This window comes from Oncorhynchus keta, chromosome 26, assembly GCF_023373465.1.
Source record: "Oncorhynchus keta strain PuntledgeMale-10-30-2019 chromosome 26, Oket_V2, whole genome shotgun sequence".
Taxonomy (NCBI): Eukaryota; Metazoa; Chordata; class Actinopteri; order Salmoniformes; family Salmonidae; genus Oncorhynchus; species Oncorhynchus keta.
The window spans coordinates 21,506,179-21,534,125 of record NC_068446.1 but is presented as its reverse complement, the minus strand read 5'-3'; the positions used below and the strand labels follow the sequence as shown (position 1 = coordinate 21,534,125).

At 44.3% G+C, this 27,947-nt stretch overlaps 2 protein-coding genes across 10 annotated transcripts in view; one reads left to right on the top strand and one right to left on the bottom strand.

Moving 5' to 3' along the window:
* The window catches only part of LOC118359086 (angiopoietin-related protein 1-like), a 30,337-nt gene extending 7,884 nt beyond the window's left edge, over positions 1-22,453 (bottom strand). Inside the window, exons 1-4 of one of the 2 annotated variants that reach the window (XM_035737316.2) lie at positions 21,949-22,453; positions 8,916-9,180; positions 8,497-8,825; positions 7,985-8,276 (exon numbers count right to left, since the gene is read on the bottom strand). In XM_035737316.2, coding sequence (XP_035593209.1) covers positions 7,985-8,276; positions 8,497-8,825; positions 8,916-9,135 — 841 coding nt within the window. In that variant the 5' untranslated portion in view covers positions 9,136-9,180; positions 21,949-22,453. Of the gene's footprint in view, positions 1-7,984; positions 8,277-8,496; positions 8,826-8,915; positions 9,181-21,610; positions 21,744-21,948 lie in introns of those variants that run through there. The other variant, XM_035737317.2, reaches the window with a different exon arrangement.
* LOC118359085 (ras-specific guanine nucleotide-releasing factor RalGPS2-like) overlaps positions 1-27,947 on the top strand; it is a 153,390-nt gene that overhangs the window by 99,120 nt on the left and 26,323 nt on the right. The window lies entirely within an intron of this gene.

Sequence of the window (27,947 nt, the reverse complement as noted above, 5' to 3'; positions counted from 1 at the left end):
AAAAACAGGATTTTAAGACTTTTCTGTTTGATTTCAAGATTTTGACAAATGTAATTATAGAGCCTGTTGCCGTTTTGATGAGGACAACCAGCTCTGCTCTCGTGGAAAGCAAAAGCAGCAGCATAAATTATGTCTCTCTCGCTCTCTATTGCAGCAGTCATGTTCAGATCTGTACAGGCCCTTCCGAACAAGTCAGTTAAAATTACATACCCGAGACCATCATATCAGATCTGACCCAGACCCTTAACATTATTTAGAATTCCGGATCCGCTCTGGTCCCAGATTGGGTTTTGGATATTCGGGTAAAGATCCGTGAAGACTGTGTGTGCGTGTAATCAGGGGTGTATTAATTCTGCCGATTGTGTTGCAAAGCAATTTCTTAAGCAAACGCAATGGGGATGGACCTACTTGAATTCTAATGGAAACTCCAATAGCAACTGTTTGGCCTAATGATTACACCCCAGATCTACTGAATTCAGGCAAGAGTGTGTGTGCAAGGCAGGATTAAATGTCTCGTTGTCACCTTGATTACTCCAATTTGTTTCTCTCTTGACCTATGCACCTACATTATAAACTTTAATTTGTAGGCTAGGTTGTAGCAACCTCATGATGGGTGTAGGGCGCATTCGAGTATCATGTAGTACTCAAATTTGTAGCTCTTGCGTTAGCTCCTATAACTGATGCCTAAACTCTGTCGTGGTCAGAAGTTGTGCGCTGTGGACGACCCCCACACGTATCCAAGTGGAGATGTCAGTCATGTGAAGTTAGTTTGTGCTGCTGTAACATACATAGAGCACATCACCACTGTGGAGAGGCAGCTGTATGCACAATCAGAAATCTGTCCCTCTATTCCTCTGAAAGTGGGGCCCTAGTCATCACAGCCCCTCCATCCCCTCCCCTTGTACTTCCCTCCGTCCCGCTCCCTCGTTCCCTACCAACCGGCCTTTCTCTCAATAGACTCTTTCTAGATGTAGCCCCTTCCCTCTTTCCTCTTCAGTCCTTTCGACTGCCAATAGTCCCACTATTGTTACTGCAGGAAACGGCTGCTCTGCCTGAAGGAGCTGGAGGCTCACTGGTCTGACACTGACATCACACACTGACATCACACACTCCACTTAGACTTCTCTGGAGGCTCCTTAAGCTGGGCACAGGGCCAGTAGTTACAACACTCACTATATTGGATGAGTGTGTATATATAGACACTTAGTTCAACTCAGATCACACATGCAGACAGACAGATGGCAGGCGGCACTATTTGACAGAGATGTCTGACTTCACGTCAGGGAGAAGTCTGCTGTGAACAATGACCACTTCTATTATGGTTTTAAGTACTTGCTAGCTTTTGCTGTTATAACATTTGACTACTGAAAGGCTGTAGACCAGTTTTGTTGTCTATTATTACAGTGAGGTTGTTTCCTGTGATGGCTAATGGTAGGACAACTGTAACAGATTAACCAGAGGTTAAAATGTCTGTCAACGAGGTTAAAATGTCTGTCAAACATTGACCCCTAGATCTCCCTCTGTTTATTGTATTGAACCTATTGACCTGGTACAGTACAGACAGAGTTATGGCCCTACAGTGCACCCAGCTGAAGGGTTTAAGTAATGCAGACCCCAGCTGGCCCACAGCAGACCTGAGAGGGGCCGATAGAGGAAGGTAGTGGCAGTTTGATCTGAAGATTACAGTCTCAGGCTTTCCTCTCCAATCCACTTTACCCAAAAACAGACCAGAGATTATTTTGTCCTCAGTAATCATATGCTCCGTCTGTCAGTTTCACCTCCTTCCTACCCCAGGCCATATATGAAAGCCCTTGCTCATTCTTCTAGTGCAGGGGTACTCAACTACTATTTGAGAAGGTCCGTTCACACAATTTTCCTAGATGGCAAAGGACCGGATGGATATTGTCATTTATCAGCATAGTAACAAACCCCCACCTTGCAAACCATGTAACCTCAAGCTGATCAAACTGTTCACACCCCTGTTGTTGGCGGGGAGAACATTTGGCAATTTTTTAACAGCTTCTTTCCTGCAATTCTACACATTTTGCCATGGGGCAGAGAGAAATTATTGCAGTTTGAAGCTAATTTCCTGCAATTTACACATTTTGTGTGTTCATATGATGCCGGGGTGACTCAACACAATCAATGGGGGCCCCCTGGGGGTGAGTCCCCCTGGGGGTGAGTCCCCCTGGGGGTGAGTCCCCCTGGGGGTGAGTCCCCCTGGGGGTGAGTCCCCCTGGGGGTGAGTCCCCCTGGGCACGTAATCTGGCCATGATCACTACCAGATTTAGACCGCTAAATAGCTGGTAAGACTAAGTTACCTAACATGACCAGCAGTTGATCAACTGGACATTTCTGACAGGTTAAAATTAGCTCTAATGTCTGTAAGTGAATGACATAACAAGAGGAAAACTGCCTGTACACTATCAAATTTCGTAATTGCACATTCTACCATTACCACTCTCAACTGCAGAATGTTTAAAGTCTGACTGAGTTCCTGAAGTGTGTGTGTGTGCTGCATTCGGAAAGTATTCCGAACCCTAAAATGGATTAAAAAATGTTTTTCCCTCATCAATCTACACACTATACCCCATAATGACAAAGCAAAAACGGGTTTGCCCAGTTCAATTATTTATTTTTTATGGCAGCTTCATACTGTGGGGATGTTTTTCAGCGACAGGGACTGGGAGACTAGTCATGATTGAGGGAAAGCTGAACGGAGCAAAGCACAGAGACATCTTTGATGAAAACCTTCTCCAGAGAGCTCAGGATCTCAGACTGTGGCAAAGGTTCACCGTCCAAAAGAACAACGACCCAGCCAAGACGATGCAGGAGTGGCTTTGGGACAAGTCTCTGAATGTCCTCAAGTGGCCTAGGCAGAGCCCCAAATTGAACCCGATCAAACATCTCTGCAGAGACCTGAAAAAAAGAGCTGTGCAGCGACCCCATCCAACCTGACAGAGCTTGAGAGGATCTGCAGAAGAATGTGAGAAACTCCACAAATACAGGTGTGCCAAGCTTGTAGCATACCCAAGAATACTTGCGGCTATATACGCTGCCAAAGGTGCTTCAAAAAAGTACTTTGTAAAGGGTCTGAATACTTATGCAAATGTGATGTTTTATTTTTTATACACTTGCAAAAACTTCTAATAACCTGTTTGTGCTCTTTCATCATGTGTTATTGTGTGTAGATTGATGAGGGGAAAAAACATTTAATCAATTTAAATTCTAAATTCAAAATGTGGAAAAGTGTGAATACTTGCACTGTATACCGATACAATTTACATTGCATTTAGTAGTCCAACAGCACAAGGCATTAATTGTTTGAACACTTTCTTCTTAGGCCATGGGCATTCTGAAGCACTGGCCAGAGGGAAGCCTCTCGAACTGAGGCTGCAGCAGGTGGGAGGGGTTGCCAATGACAGCCAGTGCCTTCTTTTTGGTTTCCTTGTGGAACAGACTGCTCAAATGGGAGATTACCATACCACTGTCATATTGAACGTGAGGATGCTCTCCACCAAGCTGCTGTACACCCTCTCCAGAACATCCTGGCTGACCCCAAACCACTTACATTTCCTGATTTAAAAACAAGCAGTGGCTTGCTTTTAAAAATATGCAGTCTGCATTCTCTGTAAAACTCATCTTGTTATCAATTTGTGTCCCTAGGGATTGGAAACGCTTAACCACCTCCACTGATTGGTCGTTCAGAGAGAGTGGTTGGACATTGGCAAGTTGCTGCCATTGATGATCAGCCCCTTTGTCTTTTCCACATTGATGTGGAGGGCACTTGACCGGCATCATTTTTGAATGTTGTTGGTCTATTTAAAATGGCTGTCCCCATCTGACATAGCATCTTTAAAAAAAGAGTCCTACCAGAGCCATGTCATTCGCGTACTTGAAAAGGCTCACATTGTTTGCTTGGATCTTTGTCTCATTAGTGTAGATGGAGAACAACCACGGTGAAAGGACACACCCTGGGGCGCCCCTGTGTTCAGGGTCAGTTCATCAGCGAGTGCCCCATTCATGAGGACCATCTGTGGGCGGTCAGTTGGTCATTAATCCGGGCCTCCCGAGTGGCGCTCTGGTTGGTCTAAGGCACTGCATTGTCGTGCTAGCTGTGCCTCTAGAGATTCTGGGTTCGAGTCCATGCTCTGACGCAGGCGGCCCCGACCGGGAGACCCATGGGGCGGCGCACAATTGGCCCAGCATCATCCGGGTTAGGAGAGGGTTTGGCCGGAAGGGATATTCTTGTCCGATTGCGCACTATTGACCCCTGTGGCGGGCCGGCGCAGTTGACGCTGACACGGTGTTCCCTCTGTCACATTGGTGTGGCTGGCTTCCCGGTTAAGTGGGCATTGTGTCAAGAAGCAGTGCAGCTTGGTTGGGTTGTGGACGCACGGCTCTCTCCCTTGGCCTCTCCCGAGTCCGTACGGAAGTTGCAGCGATGAGACAAGACTGTGACTACCAATTGGATACCACGAAATTGGGGAGAAAAAAGTCATTGATCCAACCTGCGAGGCCTCAGGCCCAGTTGTCGTTTCAACAGTGTGTGTATTTGTGTTGAAAGCTGAAGTAAAACAACCATGTTCACGAAGGTCAGGGTAGCATCCTCAGGCAAACTATGATGGGTTCATTTGATCTATTTGCTATGCACAGGTTAAGGTGCTTATTGACAACCCTTTCCATGCATTTGGCCAGAAGGGGCTTGAAGGCCACAGGTCGAAAGTCATTTGGTGATTTGGCGCCTGACTTCTTAGGCAGGTCAACACCTTCCAGGAGTTGGGCACCGAACAAGTGCTCAGCAGGAGTTGAAACAGTCGTGTGAAAACGCCGTTGAGCTGGTTGGCTTAGACCTGCATTGCTTTACCCCATAGTCCGTGTGGGCCCGGTGCTTTGTGAGAGAATGATTGATTTCAGCTTTTATTTCTTTCATCTCAATCCCAGTGGGTCAGACGTTTACATACACTCAATTCGTATTTGGTAGCATTTCCTTTAAATTGTTTAACTTGGGTCAAACCTTTCGGTAGCCTTACACAAGCTTCCCATAATAAGTTGGGTGAATTTTGGCCCATTCCTCCTGACAGAGCTGGTGTAACTGAGTCAGGTTTTTTGGCCTCCTTGCTCGCACACACTTTTTCAGTTATGCCCACAAATTTTCTATAGGATTAGGTCAAGGCTTTATGATGGCCACTCCAATACCTTGACTTTGTTGTCCTTAAGCCATTTTGCCACAACTTTGTAAGTATGCTTGGGGTCATTGTCCATTTGGAAGACCCAGTTGCGACCAAGCTATAACTGATGTCTTGATGTTGCTTCAATATATCCACGTAATTTTCTTTCCTCATGATGCCATCTATTTTGTGAAGTGCACCAGTCCCTCCTGCAGCAAAGCACTCCCACAACATGATGGTGTTCTTCAGCTTGCAAGCCTCCCCCTTTTTCCTCCAAACATAACAATGGTCATTATGGCCAAACAGTGTTATTTTTGTTTCATCAGACCGGAGGACATTTCTCCAAAAAGCACGATCTTTGTCCCCATGTGCAGTTGCAAACTGTATTCTGGCTTTTTTTTATGGTGGTTTTGGAGCAGTGGCTTCTTCCTTGCTGAGCGGCCTTTCAGGTTATGTCGATATTGGACTCGTTTTACTGTGGATATACATACTTTTGTTACGGTTTCCTCCAGCATCTTCACAAGGTCCTTCGCTGTTGTTCTGGGATTGATTTGCACTTTTTGCAACAAAGTATGTTCATCTCTAGGAGATAGAACGGGTCTCCTTCCTGAGCTGTATGATGGCTGCGTGGTCCCATGGTGTTTATACTTGCGTTTGGAGATTGCTCCCAAAGATGAACCAGACTTGTGGAGGTCTACAAAAAAAGATTCTGAGGTCTTGGTTGATTTATTTTGATTTTCCCATGATGTTAAGCAAAGAGGCACTGAGTTTGAAGGTAGGCCTTGAAATACATCCACAGGTCTGTCTGTAAACAATTGTTGGGAAAATTACTTGTCATGCACAATGTAGATGTCCTAACTGACTTGCCAAAACTATAGTTTGTTAACAAGAAATGTTAAGTGGTTGAAAAACTAATGTTAATGACTCCAACCTAAGTATATGTAAACTTCCGACTAACTGTATATCACAATGTTATTTGGTTTTGTCTAACTGTTCACACAGGTGATCTCAGGGCCGTTGCATCATGGTTTAAGGCTGTAACGTAACAAAATGTGAAAAAGTGAAGGTCTGAATACTTTCCGAATGCTGTTAAAATCAAACTTTTTTAAAGTCACCATTGGCCTCATGGAGAAAATCTGTGTTTTGAAATTCATTGCTCGACCGAGGGACCTTGCAGCTAATTGTATGTGTTGGGTACAGAGATGAGGTAGTCATTCAAAAATTATGCTAAACACTTTTTGCACAGAGTCATGTTTTCTCCTGAACTTATTTAGGCTTGCCATAACAAAGGAGTTGAATACTTATTTACTCAGTGCATTGTTTTCCTTTTTTTAAATTAATTTGTAAAAATGGCTAGAAACATTATTCCGCTTTGATATTATAGGGTTTTGTGTGTAGGCCAGTGACACAAAATCTACATTTAAATTCAGGTTGTAACACCACCAAATGTGCAAAAAGTCAAGGGATATGATTTCTTTCTGAAAGCACTGTATATATTTATTATAAGCCGGGACCAGCGGTCCGTATTGACCCCGTTCTGGTTCTGGACCGCGGTCTGCATGTTCAGTATGGCTGTTCTAGTGAGTGTTACAGTGAGTTCATTGTCAGCCATCTGTTTGTTTAAGCCCCCTCTGCGGTCTTCAAACCAAATCTCCAGTCATAATAAAATGCTCCTGCCCAATCTTTCAAAGAGGGATTTCCAAGAAGCATTATGACCCTGCAAATTGGTTTCATGCTGAAAATGATCTCACTCACATGGGAGATGTTGTGATTTTTGTGGGGGCTGGTCAGGAGAGCAAGTTGAGTCAGATAAGGAGAGCATCTCTTAGCTTCCTGCAGTCTCTAATTTACTGCTTCTGTCTGACTGTAATCTGGGCCTGGCCACCAGATGGGTTTGATTTGAGTATATTGTGTGTGTGTGTGTATAGGCCTATTTGCTTGCACATACATTTTCTAATTTCCCTGCAGCTATATTTATCGGGGGCTGCATCCAGGTTTTTATAATTTCTTTCCCCTCTGTGTGTGTTTGCTCTGAGTGTCTGGTCAGTGATTAACTACAGGTTAATCACTACTCTCTATCCCCACTGTATATCTGCCTGTTCTCAGAAAAGGCTTACTTGAGCTGGCCCATATGCTGAAAAATGCCTACATCATCCACCCAGAGTTAAGATCGTGTACCCACGTTGTAGCCTGGCACCCAGCAGCCAGCTGTGTGAATGTGTTTGTGACCCTGTGTGCCTCTGTACCTGCTCAGTGATGGACTGCAGGTAGAGCTGTATTTATCGCAGTTTGTATATCTGGCCAGCATTTGAGCCAACACTGAGCTTAGTTCGGCCATTCGCCCAGAAAGCCAATGTTACGCCCAGAACTCAACCCATACTCTTAGGGCTCAGTTTAATTCTCCAGAACCCACTCCATATGCTCAGACACGCATGCAAGCAGTAGGTTATAGCCAGTCCAGCTGTCCCAGAGGCACTGAGAGGAATGTGTGATCTCACTGCTTCAGTCTTTCCTGCCAGGTATGAACCCACTATACCACAGCCGGCCCATTAGCCAGACCGTTTACTCATTTGCCAGGCATTTAGGGAATTAGATGCACCATTGGCCACCGCATTGCTAATTTTGCGTTTTTCTTATCATTCGAGATGTGAAATGTCTGCCCGGCCTACTGTGAGTTTAGCTTCTGCCTAATTCAGAAATTACAGTACCAGCACTGCTTCCAACCAACTCCACATGCTGTGAAAATTGGACACAATTATAGTGTTTTCCTCATTTAACGTTAACCACCCCTCCCGGCGCTACTTGGTACATACCGTCTGAGGTGAGCGTGCCCTGCGGTGGGGGTGGATTGAGTGCAAATGGGGAGGCAGTGGGGGAGTCCATGCGTGACCCCCGTGGGAAGGCTCGGTTGGTATGGTCCCTCTGTATCTCGTTGGTAAAGCGGCTGTTGACGGGGATACTCTCTGGCACCACCTGGACCAGCGGGGGGACCACAGGTAGTTCACTATGCCCCAGGGTCCGCAGACACTGCTCCTCCAACGCAGCGATCAGCACCGACTGGTTGTTCACCAACCCTGCCATCAATGCGAAACGCCCCTCCAGCTCCTGGTGGCAGAAAGAGAAGGTAACAAAAGGTCATAAATCACTTCATTTAGTTATAGAATATCTAAATATCCTCAAACTATATCAAATTATTGTTTGCTGGTCTTTTTAAAGCTTCTGTATTATGGCACTATTGATTTGCTTCTAACACGCTTCGTTTGATTTGATTTATACATGAAAGTAGCATTAAGCACATTGCCAGTTTACACCTTGATGTTCTAACCTTGTAGCGTGAAGCCAGTCTCAGCATCTCTGAGGTGACGTTGAGAACCCGGGTCTCCAGCTGGGCCAGCTCCAGGGAGTTGTCCCTCTTCCTGATGATCTCGTGCAGCAGCTGCATGTAAAGCTGGGTCACCCTGGAGTTCATGTTCCTGCTCTCTTTCCTCAGCAGCTTCATCTCGTTCACCATGTTGCCGTCCACGTCCACCACCAGCTGCATGGTCTCAATCTCCCGTCTCTGCTTGGACAGCACCTCTCTCACGTCAGCTATGTCGATCCGCGTCACACGCTCTTTGTCCGGCTCTGGGCCCGTGGCGCTGGCACAGACGGGGCCTGATGATGGACGTTAGAATCATTCAAAGTCACGAAACAAGACCGGACCAAAAAATAAATGACCGTCTTCACAGAAGACAAAACACTGACCTGTGATCTTCTGCTCGGGAATGAGGAAGGTGTAGGAGCACTTCTTGACATCATCAGCAGGAGCCCGTTTGGCCCTGAGCATGGGATGGTCCCTGGGCTGGTCCCTGGTCTCTCTGGCCTGTCTGGAACCGCTGCACTGGCTCAGCCCCCAGAGAGAGAGGCAGAGCAGGCCACACAGGCTCCACGACACCCTACATCTCACCCCAACCACACCCTTCATGGTCTTCTACTGGCTGGATGCCTCTTGGACTTCCTCTATGCTTCCCTGCAATGGATGAAGAAACAGGAGTTAGTGTGAAGAGAGTTAACTTTTCCAAACAATGAAAAATGCAGTTGTTGACGACAATATACCAATATGCTAGTCCTGTATATTATATCCCTAAAAAGGAAAATAGTTTTGCGGCAGATTCATAACAACAAAGCAAGACGTGTTTTCTAATACCCAGAGGCGCAACATTGCAAGACTTCCGGGAACATTTTTGAAACAGACCAAGCAGACCAGGCCAGAGTTTGGTGTTTGAGAAGTGAAACATTCTTCCTTTCTTGTTCATTTTCTCAATCTAAAGGCACAACCTTGATTCTAATAAGTAGTTGAACATGTTATTACCCCAACCTCAAGAACGTGAGAAACTAACACGTTTTCATTTTCATCCAAAAACAACTTCTATCGAAGGAGTGGCTTTGATTTGACGGCCTGCACATGCGCAGTTCGGCACGAGACGACTGTTAGACCTGATGATGTGTTTCTGCGCATGAGCTTAGCTAGCCAACATCGCCATGACATCGCCTACAAATGGGATCAGCCATTTCGATTGGAGTGGCATTTTCTGCTTATCTTCACAATTCACGGTCTTTGGTTGCAGTATGTTGCCAGCGTTGAACAATTAAATAGCATGTTTACAGCTAATAATTACTAGCAAACAGTCTTTGTCAGAAGTAGTAGTCAAGCTCACTAATAATGGACATTTTACAGTAGCCAGTTTACAACTCGAACACCAGGGGAGTTTCCCTCTTGGCGAGGGGTAGAGATTATGTGATTGCCTTGCTGGAAATGGAGTTGTAGAAAATGTCAATGATCTCCAAGGCAGTGAATTAGTCATGTGGCAGAATAATTCCCAATAACAGACGCTTGAGCACCAGAGCCAAAAGTTTAGTTTGCACAATCCCTGTGTATTTGTATTGTTCCAATCTGATGGTCTAGGAAGTTTACAACCAAGCAGCAGAAGGGTTAGCTGGTGTCCCAAGGAGCTGGGAAACAAATTGCTGTCCAGTCATTCTGCAGGAGTAGGTCTGGATGTCTGTTCTCTGTCAGAGCCGCCATAGCCTATGCAATCTCCAGGAAGCGCTAACATCCGGTTTTCAGGGATACAGTATTTTCAACCTAACTTCCGTTTCCCCTGAAAAACAGAAGTGGGAACTTCGCTCAGGTGTCTTTTTCCACCTGCTACGTTATTTTAGAGCTTCCATTGAAACCACCATTTTGCTCCTGTTCTATTGGTTTTCATATCAACTTTCTTTTGTTGAGCCAAAGGCTTAGTCACATTAGCAACCCATCTAATGCAGATTGGTCCGGTAAATTTCTCAAATGGTCGGTGAATGAGAATCTTTCTGGTCATGTTGTCCGGCACCACATTTTACTAACGGAAACCCAGACACACTCACACACGCAGGTATGCTAAGTAGAAAATGTTATTTACCTCTCGTGATGTCTGTTATTCCCTCTGCCAGGGCTCTAAATGAAAATGTTTCATTGGTAGCACTTAGTTAGGAGTACCACATGAAATTTAGGAGCAAAAATAATAGTGTAATTGATTGAGATACAGCCTATATTGGGCCTAAATGAATTTTAGCTACCTTTTGAAGCACCTGTTGTGCCCTAGAAACGAATATCTAATGCTGTAAATACATTAGTTTATTATAAAGGCAAAAATGTTGATACGAATACCTGACAAATCTGCACTCACTTGGTTCTCTAGGGCGCTCGGAAACAAAGGTACAGCGAAGCCTTATCATTACAACAATTATTCTTTCATTGTAGCACAGTGCTCCCAACTAACATTTGAACAGCAAAATATTTACTTGCATATATGCTACCACGTTGGTCACACTTTAGAGCCCTGCTCTCCACCCACCACCACTCCCCCCTTTTGCCCCAGTGCCCTGGCCCTGCTCTGATTCCTGTAACCTCTCTCTGACCCCTACTGTTGTTTGTCCCTCTGCAGGTGCCTGCCATGTCTGCTTCTCATCACTATCTCACACCACACACACACACACACACACACACACACACACACACACACACACACACACACACACACACACACACACACACACACACACACACACACACACACACACACACACTACCTACATGCTGCTCCACTTTACACCCTGAGTTTTCACTACCTAAAACCCCCATCCTTAAACTGACGCCCTGTGTGGCTCCTGTAATGCCGTTGTTGCTCCTCAGGACTAGAGTCAACTCTGTCAGTTCGATTAGTAGTGTGGATACTGTGTGCCAGAGTGTGTGTTTGTGTGTGTGTGTGTGCTAGCCGAGCCAATACGCTGTGAAAAGTGTGTGTAGTTCGTTCTTCATTTCTCTGGCTGTGTGTTAATTTGACAGCAGACACCCCTGACAACGTAACCAGGTCCTCTATCCTCACTGACCTGATAATGGCTTTAACAGCTCCTTCGAGCTCTGTCTCCACACACAGACACACTGCTCTCCTGAAGGCAGTTACTTTTCCAGCTCCTTCATCCATGTCCATACTGCTCCATTATCAGGCTCCCTTTGAGACAGACAAACCAATCCACACTGAACAGCACACATACCTATCACTGTCGTTACATTATTTATTTCTCTGACTCTCTCCCCCTCTTTCTTTCTATGTATGTACACCACAGAAGTAGAGCATTCTGACCAGACCTGTCAGGGGCCTGTACTCTGTGTCGGTACACTGTGTCTTAACGCCTAGTGAAGGCCTACAGGAAGAGCACGTCTGTAGCGGGGGGCAGAATGTAGATTGAACCAGCTCTCTACTGAGTCAGTCCGTCTCAGATTAAGTCCCAAATGGCAACCTATTCCCTATTTAGTGCACACATTTTGACCAGGGCGCATGGTGCTCTAGGGTGACCATTTGGGACACAGACAGAGACTGGTGGAGGTTGGAGAGGTTAGTGTAGAGAGAAGATGAAGAAGAGACGTGTCTCTTTCAGTTAGACATCAAAGCCAGATGAAAGCCCCGACCAGTCAGACCAACCTGAGCCGTCTAAACCAAAACAACTCCGAACTGCCCAGAACACCTAGAACCTCACAGGGGGGAGGGGGGAGGCAGGCAAACAGAGGTAAAAGCTGACCGTTAGATGCAGAGTTGGAACTGGAGAAAGTGGGTCATACACTTCTCATCTCCCTGGCTGTCTCTCCATACAGAGGAATGGGGATGCCATTCATCTGAAATGTCTTCTGCGCTTGACCCAACACCTCTGAAGCAGGACTACGCCTCAACAACTACTTATAGTACTGATGCAACACTCTGTTCTACCTCTTTCTTCTGGCTTTCTCTCCCTTAATCCCCGACCTGTCTGCTCCTCCCTCACACTCTGGGTCTGTATTGAGGCTGTAGTAGTTAATGGGTGGTGGCAGTAGTGAGGGGAGATGGACAGACCTTAGAAAAGCGCAAAACACAGCTAGTTAGAAATCACAACCTTTCCTTTTCTCCCCCTTCTCAACTTGTTAAAGCCTTTTATTTTTCCTTCAACCTCTCTAAATTCAATAAAAATAAGTGCTTTTGGCTCCTGGTCCATAGCCAACGGCTCACGTATCCCCCTAACAGATGTCGCAATGTACAACCCCAGCCAAAGGAAAACTAGCCTTAGGAGTGTGATGGTGTGCTTGCGCATGCACCTGTGTGTGTGTTGTAACTGTGCCTTTTGTGTTCTGGAACACTGGCCGGTCTCCCTCTTCCCAGTCTTACACGATGGAAACAGGGTGACCTCTGTCACTTTCCGCTGGCTGCTCACCTTACTAGAGGTTATTAAAAGGTAGCTGACCTATGACTTTGGCCTGAAACCTCGGTCTCGCTCTTAGCCATATGCTCCCATTCACGTACACACACATGGACTGTTAATGGAGCATTCACGGGACAAGAGACACCATCTTACATCCCTTTCTCTCTGTTATGGTATTACTGTATAAATTACTGCCTCACCCCAGGGCCAATATAGGCCTACAGCCCAGGATTCAATAGCCCCCGCTACCAAGCTACCTCATCTCTACTAGACAAATTACCACCTCCTGTGTGAAGCCTACCACTATGTTACATGCTCCATGGCAGGCAGCTCTAGAATCAGTTTCCTGCCTCATTAGCCCTTCTAGTCTTATTTTGGCTAGTTTGGCTCTTCACAGGCCTGTGGGTTGGGGTTCTGGGAGTTTTGTGGCTTTGGATCTTAGATTTCTGCTGTGATGTAGTAAGCTGTTCACGGGCATGCCAACCCTGCCAGCTCCAGCAACCAATCACCCTAGACACAGCCCCAGCCCCACCCTGTGCTCTGAGTAGGGTTGCGAAATTCCGAGAACGTTAAATAAATTCCCTGTTTTTTTTTTTCTTCTAAAATTCCGGTTGGAAAATTCCCGGAATCAGAAGGGAATAACCAGACAATCTGGAAAACCAGAGAATTGATTGAACGTTCCCGGAATTTTGCAACCCTAGCTCTGAGCCCCCCACTCAACACCTCTACCTCCTCTCCCCTTGGCATCTGATCTCCTACATTCCAGGGCTGTGTTGCGGTGGTCGGACATTTTGGGTCCAGTGCCAGATCGGCTGCAAAATATTTTTTGCGATAGCCGGAGGCAAAGTCATTATTAATATTAAATTATTTTGAGTGATTGTTTGAGCCGCCTTGGGTGTGTGCATTGCAGAGCCGTCTATTTAAGCTTGCTCATCTGCATGAGCAGTAAACACTGAACAACTTGGAAAACCCAGGTTCAGCTAAATTATTTGTGAAATAAATGAAAGCATCACCAGCTAGCTACCAATCTATTTAGTTTCACTGTCTACTATTGTTATTTTTACCTTTCCACAAACTGTCTGTTGCTTGATATGAGTAAGTTAACCCAAATGTGTCCCGATTATTTGGCTACATTCAAGTAATTTAGCTATCCTAAATGTGGTGGTCAGTGGATAAATGAACTAGGAGTTGAACATATTTTAGTGAAAACTAACTAGTAGCCAGTTGTTGTCCATGGTGAAATAATATCTAACCAGCTGGCTCCTGAAGCCTATGTGACTTGTCTATGTGCTCCCGAGTCTAGACACGGTTTATCTAACGTTAGCTAGTTAGCATTGTTAACTTAGCTTTTATAAGAAAATACTAGTTAACAAACCCTCCTCGACGACAAAGTCATTGGGTTGGGTGAATATTAGATAGCGGTCTTCTTAATTTTAAGATAACTGTCATTGAAGTTGGTGTTTACTACTGGTTTTAGATCCGAGGGGAGAGATTGTACGCCATTGTTTTGGTTAAGGCTCAGAGTGATGTCACAATCATGAAGGCACAACGGATAATAATAACTTTGCCTCCGGCTATCCTATGAAAGGAAATTTCGCAGACTGTCTGTGAGTAGAGAAGGGATTAGGGTGCAACCACACCACACAGTGCGTAAATCTGTGGTAAGTGAAATCACAGCAACCTCAGCCAGAGAGGACATGGCAGAAGCTGCGTTAACCAGTCACTCTAAAAATCATGAATGAGAAGGATTGTTTAAAGATCTGCAGTCCTCACTGCTGCTACCAACGGGATCAGCCTTCTGGCTCTTGCCACACTATTCTCACAGGATTTATAGACCAGGGTTAAAGTTGATTATAAACTGGGTGGTTCGAGCCCTGAATGCTGATTTGGCTGACAGCTGTGGTATATCAGACCGTATACCATTGGACAAAACATTTATTTTTACAGCTCTAATTATGTTGGTAACCAGTTTATAAAAGCAATAAGGCACATCAAGGGCTTGTGGTATATGGCCAATATACCATGGCTAAGGGCTGTGTTCAGGCACTCCGCGTTACATTGTGCGTAAGAACAGCCCTTAGACGTGGTATATTGCCCATATACGACACCACCTCGGGCCTTATTGCTTAACTAGAGGTTAAAGTGGCCAATATATCACATGGCGCCAGAGCCATATATAGAGATTTATTCAATGGGTGGGTCTAATGCTGATTGCCGATTTGGTTAAAAACGCATTCTAGCCAGTGTCTATTCCACAAGTTACCACCGGCTAAATCAAATGTTAAAATGCCTATTTACTCTGTTCCGTCTGACTGCGCAATCTACCGTCTCATCAGCCCAGCCAGGCAATTTATTATCTCCACAATAAAAAGCATCTACACATTAGCGCACATTTTCTTTTAGAATAACATTTAGTTTTCAACAGCGGAGATTTGTGTAAACCTTGTTGTCTGTCTCTACGATATTTGCAACATTGTTTCAATATTCAAATTCGATCTCCAGCGCTCCCATCGTAATGAACGTGTCCGGATGAGACACAGGTGGGCAGCTTTTCTCAGCCTGTCGAAATCATGAATTAGCATAATATTTGTTTGTATATTTATACAAAGCACTATCAATAGAAAACAGGTCAAATTGAACGTGCAGCTGGTTTGCAGTCTTTCCAGCTTCAGTTTTAAGTGATTGTGTTAGTTGTATGCTGCTGCCTCTGAACAACAGTGTTCTTACGAGTGAGCACATTTTCTATGCCAGGCGAAATCGCGCCTCATTAGCTTATTGTTACAGATGTATCAAAAATAAATGTCACTAGAAAACAGCTTATACAAATGTGAAAAGAGCTATTGTTGTTATTTTGGCTGCACTGTTTGACATGCTTCTAAGTTAGTTGGCTAGTAAGGGATAAGAACTTTGCCAGCCGGTATGGCAATGGAACATTTAGAACGAATGACTGGGTCGCGTCCATAGATGCAGACAACCGAACCGAACGAGCGACCAGCTGGCTTGGGTAGCAACCTTAAATTTGTGTCAGAACTATATCTCGTTGAAGGATGAAATGATATGAATAAATTCATCAAAATAACGTTTTTAATGAAAATATGTCAATCATTATTTGAATATGCACGTTTTTCTTTTGGTTTGGTTGCCAGAGACGTGACTCAGTCGTTAAGACTTTTTGTATTGCCTCTATGGACGCGACCCAGTCATTCGTTCTAAATGTTCCATTGCCATGCTGGGTGACAATGTTCTTCTCCCTTCCTTGCTAACTAACTATACCTGTGCCAATATATCCTCCAAACACCAGCTTCTCAGGCATTATCTTAAATAACATATTTATATACAGTACCATTCAAAAGTTTGGACACACCTACTCATTCAAGGGTTTTAATTTATTTGTACTATTTTCAAAATTATAGAATAATAGTGAAGACCTCAGGACTATGGAATAACACATGGAATCATATAGTAAATAAATAAATACAAATTATATTTGAGGTTCTTTAAAGTAGCCACCCTTTGCCTTGGTGACAGCTTTGCACACTCTTAGCATTCTCTCAACCAGCTTCACCTGGAATATTTTTCCCACATACGCTACCGGTCAAAAGTTTTAGAACACCTCCAATACAGTTTTTATTGAAATTGGCACAGTTTGATGTCTTAATGTACTCTGAAATTAAAGCATAGAAAAAATAAACAATTGGAGACAAAAAAACATGTAATTGTTTTGTTTAACTAAATGTAATCTACATTTTTGACTCATCAGTAGCCACCTTTTGCAGACATACCAGCCGAACACACTCGTTGCAGTCTTTCTACAATGGAAATCAAATATTGTTCGCAAACCTGCAGCTCTCGAAGTCTTCTCTTCACAGTTGAAACTAAGACTTGCTGACTTTGTGTGTTAAGCTGTGCTTGAAGCTGTTGTCCTGTGAGCCGCCTATCACGCAAGCTGTTAACTCTCAGGAACTTGTCTTCTGATTCTGTTGTGGTTTTGGGTCTGCCAGACCTCTTGTCAGAGTTTCATCCAGTTTCAAAGTGCCTTTTGATGGTGTAGGAAACTACTCACTGACACCTTGGCTTTCTTTGCAATTTCTCTAAAGGAAAGACCTACACTGTTAAGGGTTATAATGGTCTGTCTTCCTTTGTTAATTGCCTTTTTCTCACCATTATGATAGCAATATACTACTTTCTGCAGTACAATACTGTCCACATAATGCTTAAAAGGGTGTAGTAACAGTCTGTTCCAACACTGCTTTTATACAGACAGAGGGTTTGTAACTAATCAACAAAAGTTGGGACACCTGTAGGATTTGTTAGCATAAACTTTCAAGGCTTAATTTACTTCCATTGCTGCAGAAAAGCTGTAAATTGTTAACCCATTACTTGCTCCCTGAAAAATGCCTGTTTTTATAACTCTGAAATGTACATTGCTTTTCAGTTTTTGGTAACCTAAACTTATAAGATGACCTGGCGCCGTGAAGTTTATATAAGTTTAGGTTACCAAAAACTGAAAAGCAATGTACATTTCAGAGTTATTTACTGGACTTGAGCTGCTTAAATTTCAATAAAAACTGGAAAAATGGGGGTGTTCTAAAGCTTTTGACAGGTAGTGTATGCTTAGCACTTGTTGGCTGCTTTTCCTTTGCTCTGCGGTCCAACTCCTCCCAAACCATCTCAATTGGTTTGAGGCCGGGTAATTGTGGAGGCCAGGTCATCTGATGCAGCACTCCATCACTCTCCTTGATCAAATATTCCCTACACAGCCTAGAGGTGTGTTTTGGGTCATTGTCCTGTTGAAAAACAAATGATAGTCCCACTAAGTGCAAACCAGATGGGATGGCGTATTGCTGCAGAATGCTGTGGGAGCCATGCTGGTTAAGTGTGCCTTGAATTCTAAATAAATCAACGACAGTGTCACCAGCAAAGCACCACCTCCATGCTTCACAGTGGAAACCACACATGTGGCAGTCATCTGTTCACATACTCTACGTCTCACAAAGAAATGTCGGTTGGAACCAAAAATCTCACATTTGGACTCATCAGACCAAAGGATTTCCACCTGTCTAATGTCCATTGCTCGTGTTTCTTCGCCCAAGCAAGTCTCTTCTTCTTGGTGTCCTTTTGTAGTGTTTTTTTGTTGTTGCAGTAATTCGACCATGAAGGCCTGATTCACGCAGTCTCCTCTGAACAGTTGATGTTGAGATGTGTCTGTTAATTGAACTCTGTGAAGCATTTAACTCTAATGAACTTATCCTCTGCATCAGAGGTAACTCTGGGTCTTCCTTTCCTGTGGCGGTTCTCAAAAGAGCCAGTTTCATCATAGCTCTTAATGTTTTTTGCGACTGAAATGTTCCAGATTGACTGACCTTAATGTCTTAAAGTAATCAACTGTCATTTCTCTTTACTTATTTGAGCTGTTCTTGCCATAATATGGACTTGGTCTCTTACCAAATAGAGCAATCTTCTGTATACCACGCCTACCTTGTCAGAACACAACTGATTTGCTCAAACTCATTAAGAAGGAAAGAAATTCCACAAATTAACTTTTAACAAGGCACACCTGTTAATTAATATGCATTCCAGGTGACTACCTCACTAAGCTGGTTGAGAGAATGCCAAGAGTGTGTAAAGCTGTCAAGGCAAAGGGTGGCTATTTTGAAGAATCTGAAATCTAAAAAATATATTTAGATTTGTTTACACTTTTTTTGGTTACTACATGATTCCATTGTGTGTTATTTCATAGTGTTGATGTCTTCACTATTATTCTACAATGTAGAAAATAGTACAAATAAAGAAAAAACCCTTTATGTCCGATCTGTCCAAACTTTTAAATGGTACTGTATATGGCTGGATGGTGTCACTCTTCCATTCATTTTTATTAAAGCCTGCAGATTTGGGTACGGATCGTGTCTGTCTCTAGTCTGATGGATGGCAGAACCAGGAAGAGAAGGGGCATATTTGAAAAATATTGATTTATATTTTTATAGCCAATGTATTTCCCAGCCTCGCGGCTCCAGCTTCCAACATCCCGTCTGGCCTTCAGCCTTTCCCTGTCTGATTCCAACCCCCCCCCCAAACACACAACAGATACTCTACATCACTAGAAATAACAGCAGGAGGAGGAAAAATATAGGGATCAGAAGAGGAGGACAGGATGCTTTAGAAGCACATCTGTAAAAAACTCTACGACAAACTTGGTCCTGTCAGGACCCTACTGTTCACACACAATGTCTCATAAAAACACAGCCCTTCCCAAACATAAATATGATCTGCTCTCTCTCTCGTTTGCTCTCTGTCGTTTGCTCTCTCTTTGTCTTGTTTTCTCTCGCTCTCTCACACGCACCCCTGAAACATGTTAGCAATTAATCAGAACCCAGGCAACAGCCCAGGCAACCTCCACATGCTAGACACCATGTCATACTAACTGATAGAAACAGCGATGAAGCAGGAGATGTGGAGGACGGGGGTAAGTGAGGTTATAGAGGGGGAAGAGAATGAGGAGTAGAGAGGGAGAAAATGTCCTTGTGAAAGAGTCCGTCTAAACTCTAATTGGTCCTGGAGCCGGTCTGTAGGATGAAGAAGAGGAAAACCGAGGGAACTAGAGAAAGAGGAAGGGAGCCACAAGGACATGTCTGGGCCTTTAGGTTTGATCTCCCAAACCCAAAAAGCCTTCTTACAGAGACTTCTTCCACAGCCCAACACCACACTGGAGTCAATGTTTTGGTTCTTCCACTGTGCGTTTTGACTGGAACCCTAGACGAGTTTCAGGTCAGAAGTCAAATGTGGGGTTCGCGGAGTAGTAGGGTGTGGTCCCACTCTGCCTTCACCCCCACCCCATAATCAATTACTCTTTGTGGGGCATAAGCCCGAGCAGGTCTCTCTCATACACACACACACCCAAGCTCCCTTGTGGGCTTCTCTGTTTGTGTATATGTCGTTGAGTGCTGACTGCTGTGTCTAGGGTTAGCTTGGGTTCATTCAAGGCCTCCCTTACTCTTTCCATCACACACACACACTCTCAAGATAACAAGGTGTGTGTGTGTGTGCGTGTGACCCTCCAGTACCTATAGGGTGGATAATGCAGTGTGTTTTATGTTGGAGCGGAACCGTTAATCCTCTGGTGTTGTTATTTTTTTACTGCTCTGTCAGTCACCATGCTGCTAAAAACCTCTGCACATATGTTACCTATTAGACACACACACAGTGTCCTCTGACTCTTGGTTGTGTGTGTGCCTGTGTCTTGCCTCCCGCTGTCCTCTCCCTTCTCGCTTCCTCTTTCCTTTCCTACCAGAGTAGTTTTGACTCATTGCTGTCTGATTCGTCATTAACACATAACAGATCCATGTATGAGCTCTGTATATTACCTCTTTCTCTTATTTCCCCCCTCTGTCTTTTCCCATTGGTGCAGGCTGACTTAAATTAATTGATTTGCTTAATAAAGTGTGTATTACTCCCTGTGTGACAGGCCGGCTCAGTGGAGTGTGCGTTGTACCTGTGGTATTGTGGTCAGAGCGAGAGCTGCAAACTGTGTGTTTGTGGACTGACACCACAGTGAGTGTTTGAGTTTCTCAGGAATCCCATGTGAATAGACCTACTCCTCAAATGTCTTAAGTTTTAAATCGTCTCCAAACCTGGATGTCAAGTCCTGTCAATGTGTGTTGCTGGGAAGCACAGGGTCTTCTCTGATGACGTTGGACTGGGAAAGTCCCTCTCCCTCCCTCCCGCTCTGTCGCTCTGTCTGTCAGATGATTTAGGGCCGTGATTTGCTCTTTGTTTTATCGCTTGTTGAGAAACACTCGTCCTCACGAAACATTTTCAGGACATTTAGTCCTGCCCTCATGTTTGCTTTAGCTGTTGTTAATACTGCCTATGTGAACTCTGTGGCTGTACGCGCATGCGTATGTACGTGCGTTCCCTATCTCCAGTCCTACAGCATTAACAGATGTGCATCCTCAGTGAGCAGAGAGAGTTTTCCATGGATCTCACTGACAGAGTAGAGCATGTATAAGTGAAAGCAGTTTAACATAATTGTGAGTGGCAATATGAGCGCTAGCAGACTGATACTAATTAGTGTTCAAAGACCCAGTGTCATGGTGAGGTTCAGAGATGCTGCATGACCGTGGTGGATGTCTGGATGGAGGGTAGCGTCGGCCGCAGCAGGATATGGTCAGAGTAGAATTACATTGTATTATCAGGGTTGTTTTTCTTCAGACAAGACGCCATGAATGGGATTTTCTATTCACTCCGAAACAACCCCAGTCACTCTTGATGAAGCCACAAAATGCAAGTGGGTACGTGTGCTTGTCATCGAGCCACACACTTGTAGAGTCACTCACTACCTCATTAGGTTGTGACTTATTTATTTAACCCTAATCTATCCTGGTTAATTTAACAACCATTTCTCATTCTGCACTATCGGCCCTAGGACAGGCAGAGAAGGTATTAGGAAACCAAAGCTTAGAGAAATAAACAGGACCATGGCTCTCTCTCTCTCTCTTTTCCTCCCTCTCCTCTTGAATAATAGAGTTATGGAAACAGTCCAGCTCGACAGGGAGTTACTCTAGTGAAAGACATGCACTTTATTTAACTAGTGGTAGTTTGAAAGGAAAAGTAGTAAAGTTTCAGTAGCCCAGTAAAGAGCCCAGTAAAGAGCCCAGCAGCAGTGAATGGACATTTACAATGCAGGCTACCTGTTGCTGAGCAGCTGTGTGTGGCTAGCTCCCTTCTCTCCTTCAGTCCAGCTCAAATCATGAGTGACGTCCGAATACAGCCTCTTTGTCGGAGGCGTCCCTCTTACTCCCACTGTACACTATGTACAACCAGCCTCACAGTAAAGCTGTTCAGATCTAGATCCCAGTCCTCTGGAGAAGCGGAGCGTTGATACACTTTTCTGACTCTTCTGCAGACAGAAAATAACTCCCTCACAGAACATCCTAACCTTTCCTGCAGAGCTCTCCCAGCTGCTCACATAGCCACACAAGAGAGAGAGAGGGGGGGGGGACAAACTATGAGACATGCAGCTGCTTACCTTTTTGTGTTTGTTTGTGAGAGAGTGTGTCCTGCAGATGTATGTGTGTGTCGTTAGTCAGGCAGTGCTCAGAGAGCCTCGTGCTCCGGTTCAGTCCCCTCCTCAAGCTCTGCTCATGTGCATATCTCCCATCTCACACAGGGGTTCATCTCTGGCTCTCTCATCCACTCTACTCCCTCTGTCCTGGGATCTCAACCGGTCCCCCTCCTAGAGAGCCAGAGGCCTTCTGTCTGCAGCCTGCTGCCCAGCAAAATCTCCTCTCTGTGGGCTCAGTGAGGCTGGGGTTAGGGGTTAGAGCTGGAGCTCTGTCTGGAGCATGGCTGAACTAGCGGCTACTTCAACACACTGAGCTCTGACGCCTGGTGCCTCAAGGTTTTCACAAAGGATTGGATGGAGACTGAAGGGAGGGAGGAAGAGGGTGTGGAAGAGGGAGGCTGTTTTTCCCCTCCCATTTCTCCCTTCGTCTTTTTTAGAACGTGCCAGCCCACCTCTGATGTCATTGGTCTGAAAAAGAGAGGGAGTATCAGAAGAACCTCCTTAAGTTTCACATCCTCCAGCACTCCTGCCCTGCTTTTTCAAGGAAAGAAAGAGAAAAAAGTCAGTTGGAGAAACATTCAACTTAACATTTTTTTGGGTTTGAACTCCAAGGAGGGTTTGTTTGGGGGTAAGGACAACACACACACATTCCCTTTGATGCACCATATATTCAAGTCCACGTCTGCCCCTGTAACCCCCATCCCATTAGTACCCCACAATTACCAGACAGCAGCTTCTCTCTGGCTAACTCTTCTGTGCTTAGACCCCTTCTGTGTACAAGTCCATAAGACTCCATTCCTCTCTCTTCTCTTCCCAGGCATGTTCATGCTGTGCCACAGTTATACCAGTGTGATGTACGGTTTACTGCATCAGCCTTTAAGGCCAATTCACGTGTGCATCAGATTCACGTGAAACAAACAACCAAACTGAGTGAAGAACAGAAATCTCAACTAGCAAGCAAGTCGCAGCAATGAAGAATGTAAAGGCTAAATCAAATGTATTTATATAGGCCTTCGTACATCAGCTGATATCTCAAAGTGCTGTACAGAAACCCAGCCTAAAACCTCAAACAGCAAGCAATGCATGTGTAGAAGCACGGTGGCTCGGAAAAACTCCCTAGAAAGGCCAAAACCTAGGAAGAAACCTAGAGAGGATCCAGGCTATGTGGGGTGGCCAGTCTTCCAAAACATTTTGCCAGAACTTTGTTGGAGCCTACGACCGCACGTAGTGGTACTTCATCGTCAAAACGAGACCCTGTCACACTGAACAAGCCAAGATGTCTGGCAATCGTTTACAACCTAAGAATTTGCCTACAACATGGAAATTTGGTCTGCGACGGCAAAATTGTGGCAAGACAGCCAAATAAAATCGTACAGTCTGTGCAGGCCTTTAGACACTATGTAATATACACAGCTGTGTGTGTGTGTGTGTGTGTGTGTGTGTGTGTGTGTGTGTGTGTGTGTGTGTGGATCACACTGATTTGTAGAGAGATGGGAAGGAGAGGCCAGCTTTTCTCCCCTCTCCCTCCCTCTCACCTTTCCACACCCTCCTCTCCCCAACCATGTGAGATGTCCGAGAGAGAGCAGATGATTTGCATGTTTTGGAGAAAGGGATTTTTCTGGTTGCCAGACTGGTTGATAATATCCCACCAGATGGGGAGTTCTCTTCATGTCAGACACACTTCCAGATAGAACACTGGAATGAGAAGAGGGGGATCAAGGGAGAGAAAAGGAGGAGGTATCTCTATTTAGATATCACTCGCGCACACGCACACACTTAAGTTGGCGTCATTAAACCTCATTTTTCAACCACTCCACAAATTTCTTGTTAAAAAATTATAGTTTTGGCAAGTCTGTTAGGACATCTACTTTGCATGACGTCATTTTTCCAACAATTGTTTAGACAGATTATTTCACTTAGAATTCACTGTATCACAATTCCAGTGGGTCAGAAGTTTACATGCACTAAATTGGCTGTGCCTTTAAAACAGCTTGGAAAATTCCAGAAAATTATGTCATGACTTTAGAAGCTTCTGATAGGCTAATTGACATCATTTGAGTGATTTGGAGGTGTACCTGTGGATGTATTTCAAGGCCTACCTTCAAACTCAGTGTCTCTTTGCCTGACATAATTTGTAAAGTCAAAAGAAATCAGCCAAGACCTCCAAGTCTGGTTCATCCTTGGGAGCAATTTCCAAACGCCTAAAGGTACCACGTTCATCTGTACAAGCAATAGTATGCTGGTATAAACACCATGGACCCACGTAGCCGTCATACCGCTCATGAAGGAGACACGTTCTGTCTCCTACAGATGAACGTACTTTGGTGCGAAAAGTGCAAATCAATCCCAGAACAACATCAAAGGACCTTGTGAAGATGCTGGAGGAAACGGGTACAAAAGTATCTAAATCCACAGTAAAATGAGTCCTATATCGACATAACCTGAAGGCTGCTCAGCAAGGAAGAAGCCACTGCTCCAAACCCACCATTAAAAAGCCAGACAACGGTTTGCAACTGCACATGGGGACAAAGATTGTACTTTTTTAGAGAAATGTGCTCTGGTCTGATGAAACAAAAATAGAACTGTTTGGTCATAATGACCATCGTTATGTTTGGAGGAAAAAGCAGGAGGCTTGCAAGCCGAAGAACACATCCCAACTTTGAAGCACGGGGGTGGCAGCATCATGTTGTGGGGGTGCTTTGCTGCAGGAGGGACTGGTGCACTTCACAAAATAGATGGCAACATGAGGAAAGAATATGATGTTGCTTCAATATATCCACATCTTAAGACATCAGTCAGGAAGTTAAAGCTTGGTCGCAAATGGGTCTTCCAAATGGACAATGACCCCAAGCACACTTCCAAAGTTGTGGCAAAATGGCTTAAGGACAACAAAGTCAAGGTATTGGAGTGGCCATCACAAAGCCCTGACCTCAATCCTATAGACAATTTGTGGACAGAACTGAAAGTGTGTGCGAGCAAGGAGGCCTACAAACCTGACTCAGTTACACCAGCTCTGTCAGGAGGAATGGACCACAATTCAACCAATTTATTGTGGGAAGCGTGTGGAAGGCAACCCAAAACGTTTGACCCAAGTTAAACGATTTTAGTCAATACTACCAAATACTAATTAAGTGTATGTAAACTTCTGACCCACTGGGAATGTGATGAAAGAAATAAAAGCTGAAATAAATCACTCTACTATTATTCTGACATTTCACATTCTTAAACTAAAGTGGTGATCCTAACTGACCTAAGACAGGGAATTTTTACTTGGATTAAATGTCAGGAATTGTGAAAAAATGAGTTTAAATGTACTTGGCTAAGGTGTATGTGAACTTCTGGCTTCAAGTATATGTGTATACATACATGCATACATACACACATACAGTGGGGCAAAATGTATTTAGTCAGCCACCAATTGTGCAAGTTCTCCCACTTAAAAAGATGAGAAAGGTCTGTAATTTTCATCATAGGTATACTTCAGCTATGACAGACAAAATTAGAAAAAAAATCCAGAAAATCACATTGTAGGATTTTTATAGAATTTATTTGCAAATTATGAAAGACCCAGCCATGTTTCATCTTCAATGCCCTTGCTGATGGAAGGAGGTTTTCACTCAAAATCTCATGATACATGGCCCCATTTATTCGTTCCTTTACACGGATCAGTCGTCCTGGTCCCTTTGCAGAAAAACAGCCCCAAAGCATGATGTTTCCAACCCCATGCTTCACAGTAGGTATGGTGTTCTTTGGAAGCAACTGAACATTCTTTATCCTCCAAACACGACGAGTTGAGTTTTTACCAAAAAGTTGTATTTTGGTTTTCTCTGACCATATGACATTCTCCCAATCTTCTTCTGGATCATCCAAATGCTCTCTAGCAAACTTCAGATGGGCCTGGACATGTACTGGCTTAAGCAGGGGGATACGTCTGGCACTGCAGGATTTGAGTCCCTGGCGGCGTAATGTGTTACTGATGGTAGGCTTTGTTACTTTGGTCCCATCTCTCTGCAGGTCATTCACTAGGTCCCCCCATGTGGTTCTGGGATTTTTGCTCACCGTTCTTGTGATCATTTTGACCCCACGGGGTGAGATCTTGCGTGGAGCCCCAGATCGAGGGAGATTATCAGTGGTCTTGTATGTCTTCCATTTCCTAATAATTGCTCCCACAGTTCATTTCTTCAAACCAAGCTGCTTACCTATTGCAGATTCAGTCTTCCCAGCCTGGTGCAGGTCTACAATTTTGTTTCTGGTGTCCTTTGACAGCTCTTTGGTCTTGGCCATAGTGGAGTTTGGAGTGTGACTGTTTGAGGTTGTGGACAAGTGTGTTTTATCCTGATAACAAGTTCAAACAGGTGCCATTAATATAGGTAACGAGTGGAGGACAGAGGAGTCTCTTAAAGAAGTTACAGGTCTGTGAGAGCCAGAAATCTTACTTGTTTGTAGGTGACCAAATACTTATTTATCACCATAATTTGCAAATAAATTCATAAAAAATCCTACAATGTGATTCTCTGGATTTTTTTTCTTGTCATTTTGCCTGTCATACATACATACATGCATGCATGCATGCATGCATCCTACATACATGCATGCATGCATCATGCATGCATGCATCATACATGCATGCATACATCCATACATACATACATACATACATACATACATACATACATACATACATACATACATACATACATACATACATACATACATACATACATACATACATACATACATCCTACATACATACATCCTACATACATACATCCTACATACATACACTTAGTAACTACATCCTGCTCATGTCTCCTATTTCTGACCTGCGTGTGTGTGTGTTCTGGGCACTGGGCAGGCTTTACTCTTGCATGACTAACTGCAGTCATCCGTCCGACACGCTATGAAATTACCAGCTGTTTCTCCATAACCATTTGTCTGCACTCCTTCTCTCTGTCCTGTTCTCTGTCGCTCCTTTTCTCCTTCCCTATATCTCTCTCTGGTTCTAATCAGAGTGATGGTATCTATGTATGATGTAGCCATTAGAGGGCTCCATGATAAGTGGTGCTGGCCCAGGACTAGTGTCTGCTGCTCTTGTGTTGTCAACACTGGTGGTTTGTAGTTGCACGGTTTCTTTTTACAACCACTTGGCTTCGTGTGTGTGTGTGTGTGTGTGTGTGTGTGTGTGTGTGTGTGTGTGTGTGTGTGTGTGTGTGTGTGTGTGTGTGTGTGTGTGTGTGTGTGTGTGTGTCAGAAGGAACACAACTCTTGTCATGATGGTGTGAGACATTGCCTTGCATCTGCTGCTGCTCTCATTACAAACATGAAAGTGAGGGAGGGAGATATTTGGGGTTGAAGGGGAAAGATGGAGATAGAAAGCAGTAGAGAATGACAGAGGGGGAGAGAGAGCCAAGAGGACAGTGCGGGTATTGGAAAGGCATCAGAGAGGGGGAATACACTGAGTGTATAAAACATTAGGAACACCTTCCTTGGTTTGCCCTCAGAACAGCCTCAATTCGTTGGGCATGGACTCTACAAGGTGTCAAGTGTTCCACAGGGATGCTGGCCCATGTTGACTCCAATGCTTCCCACAGCTGTGTGCTGGATGTCCTTTGGGTGGCGGAACGTGTGGAAAAACTAGCAGCGTTGCAGTTCTTGACACAAACTGGTGCACCTGGCACCTACTACCATACCCTTTTCAAAGGCACTTAAGTCTTTTCACCCTCTGAATGGCACACAAACACAATCATGTCTCAATGTTTTAAAAAAAACTTCTTTAACCGGTCTCCTCCCCTTCATCTACATTGATTGGAGTGGATTTAACAGGTGACATCAATGTATGACTAACAGGATGATGGAAAATGGTGTTTTCTATTAGTGGTGTTTATGTGGTACACATTCCACTCATATCCATGTTATGTCTCGACTCCAGTATAATGTCTTTAGACTATCGTCAAACGATCTGT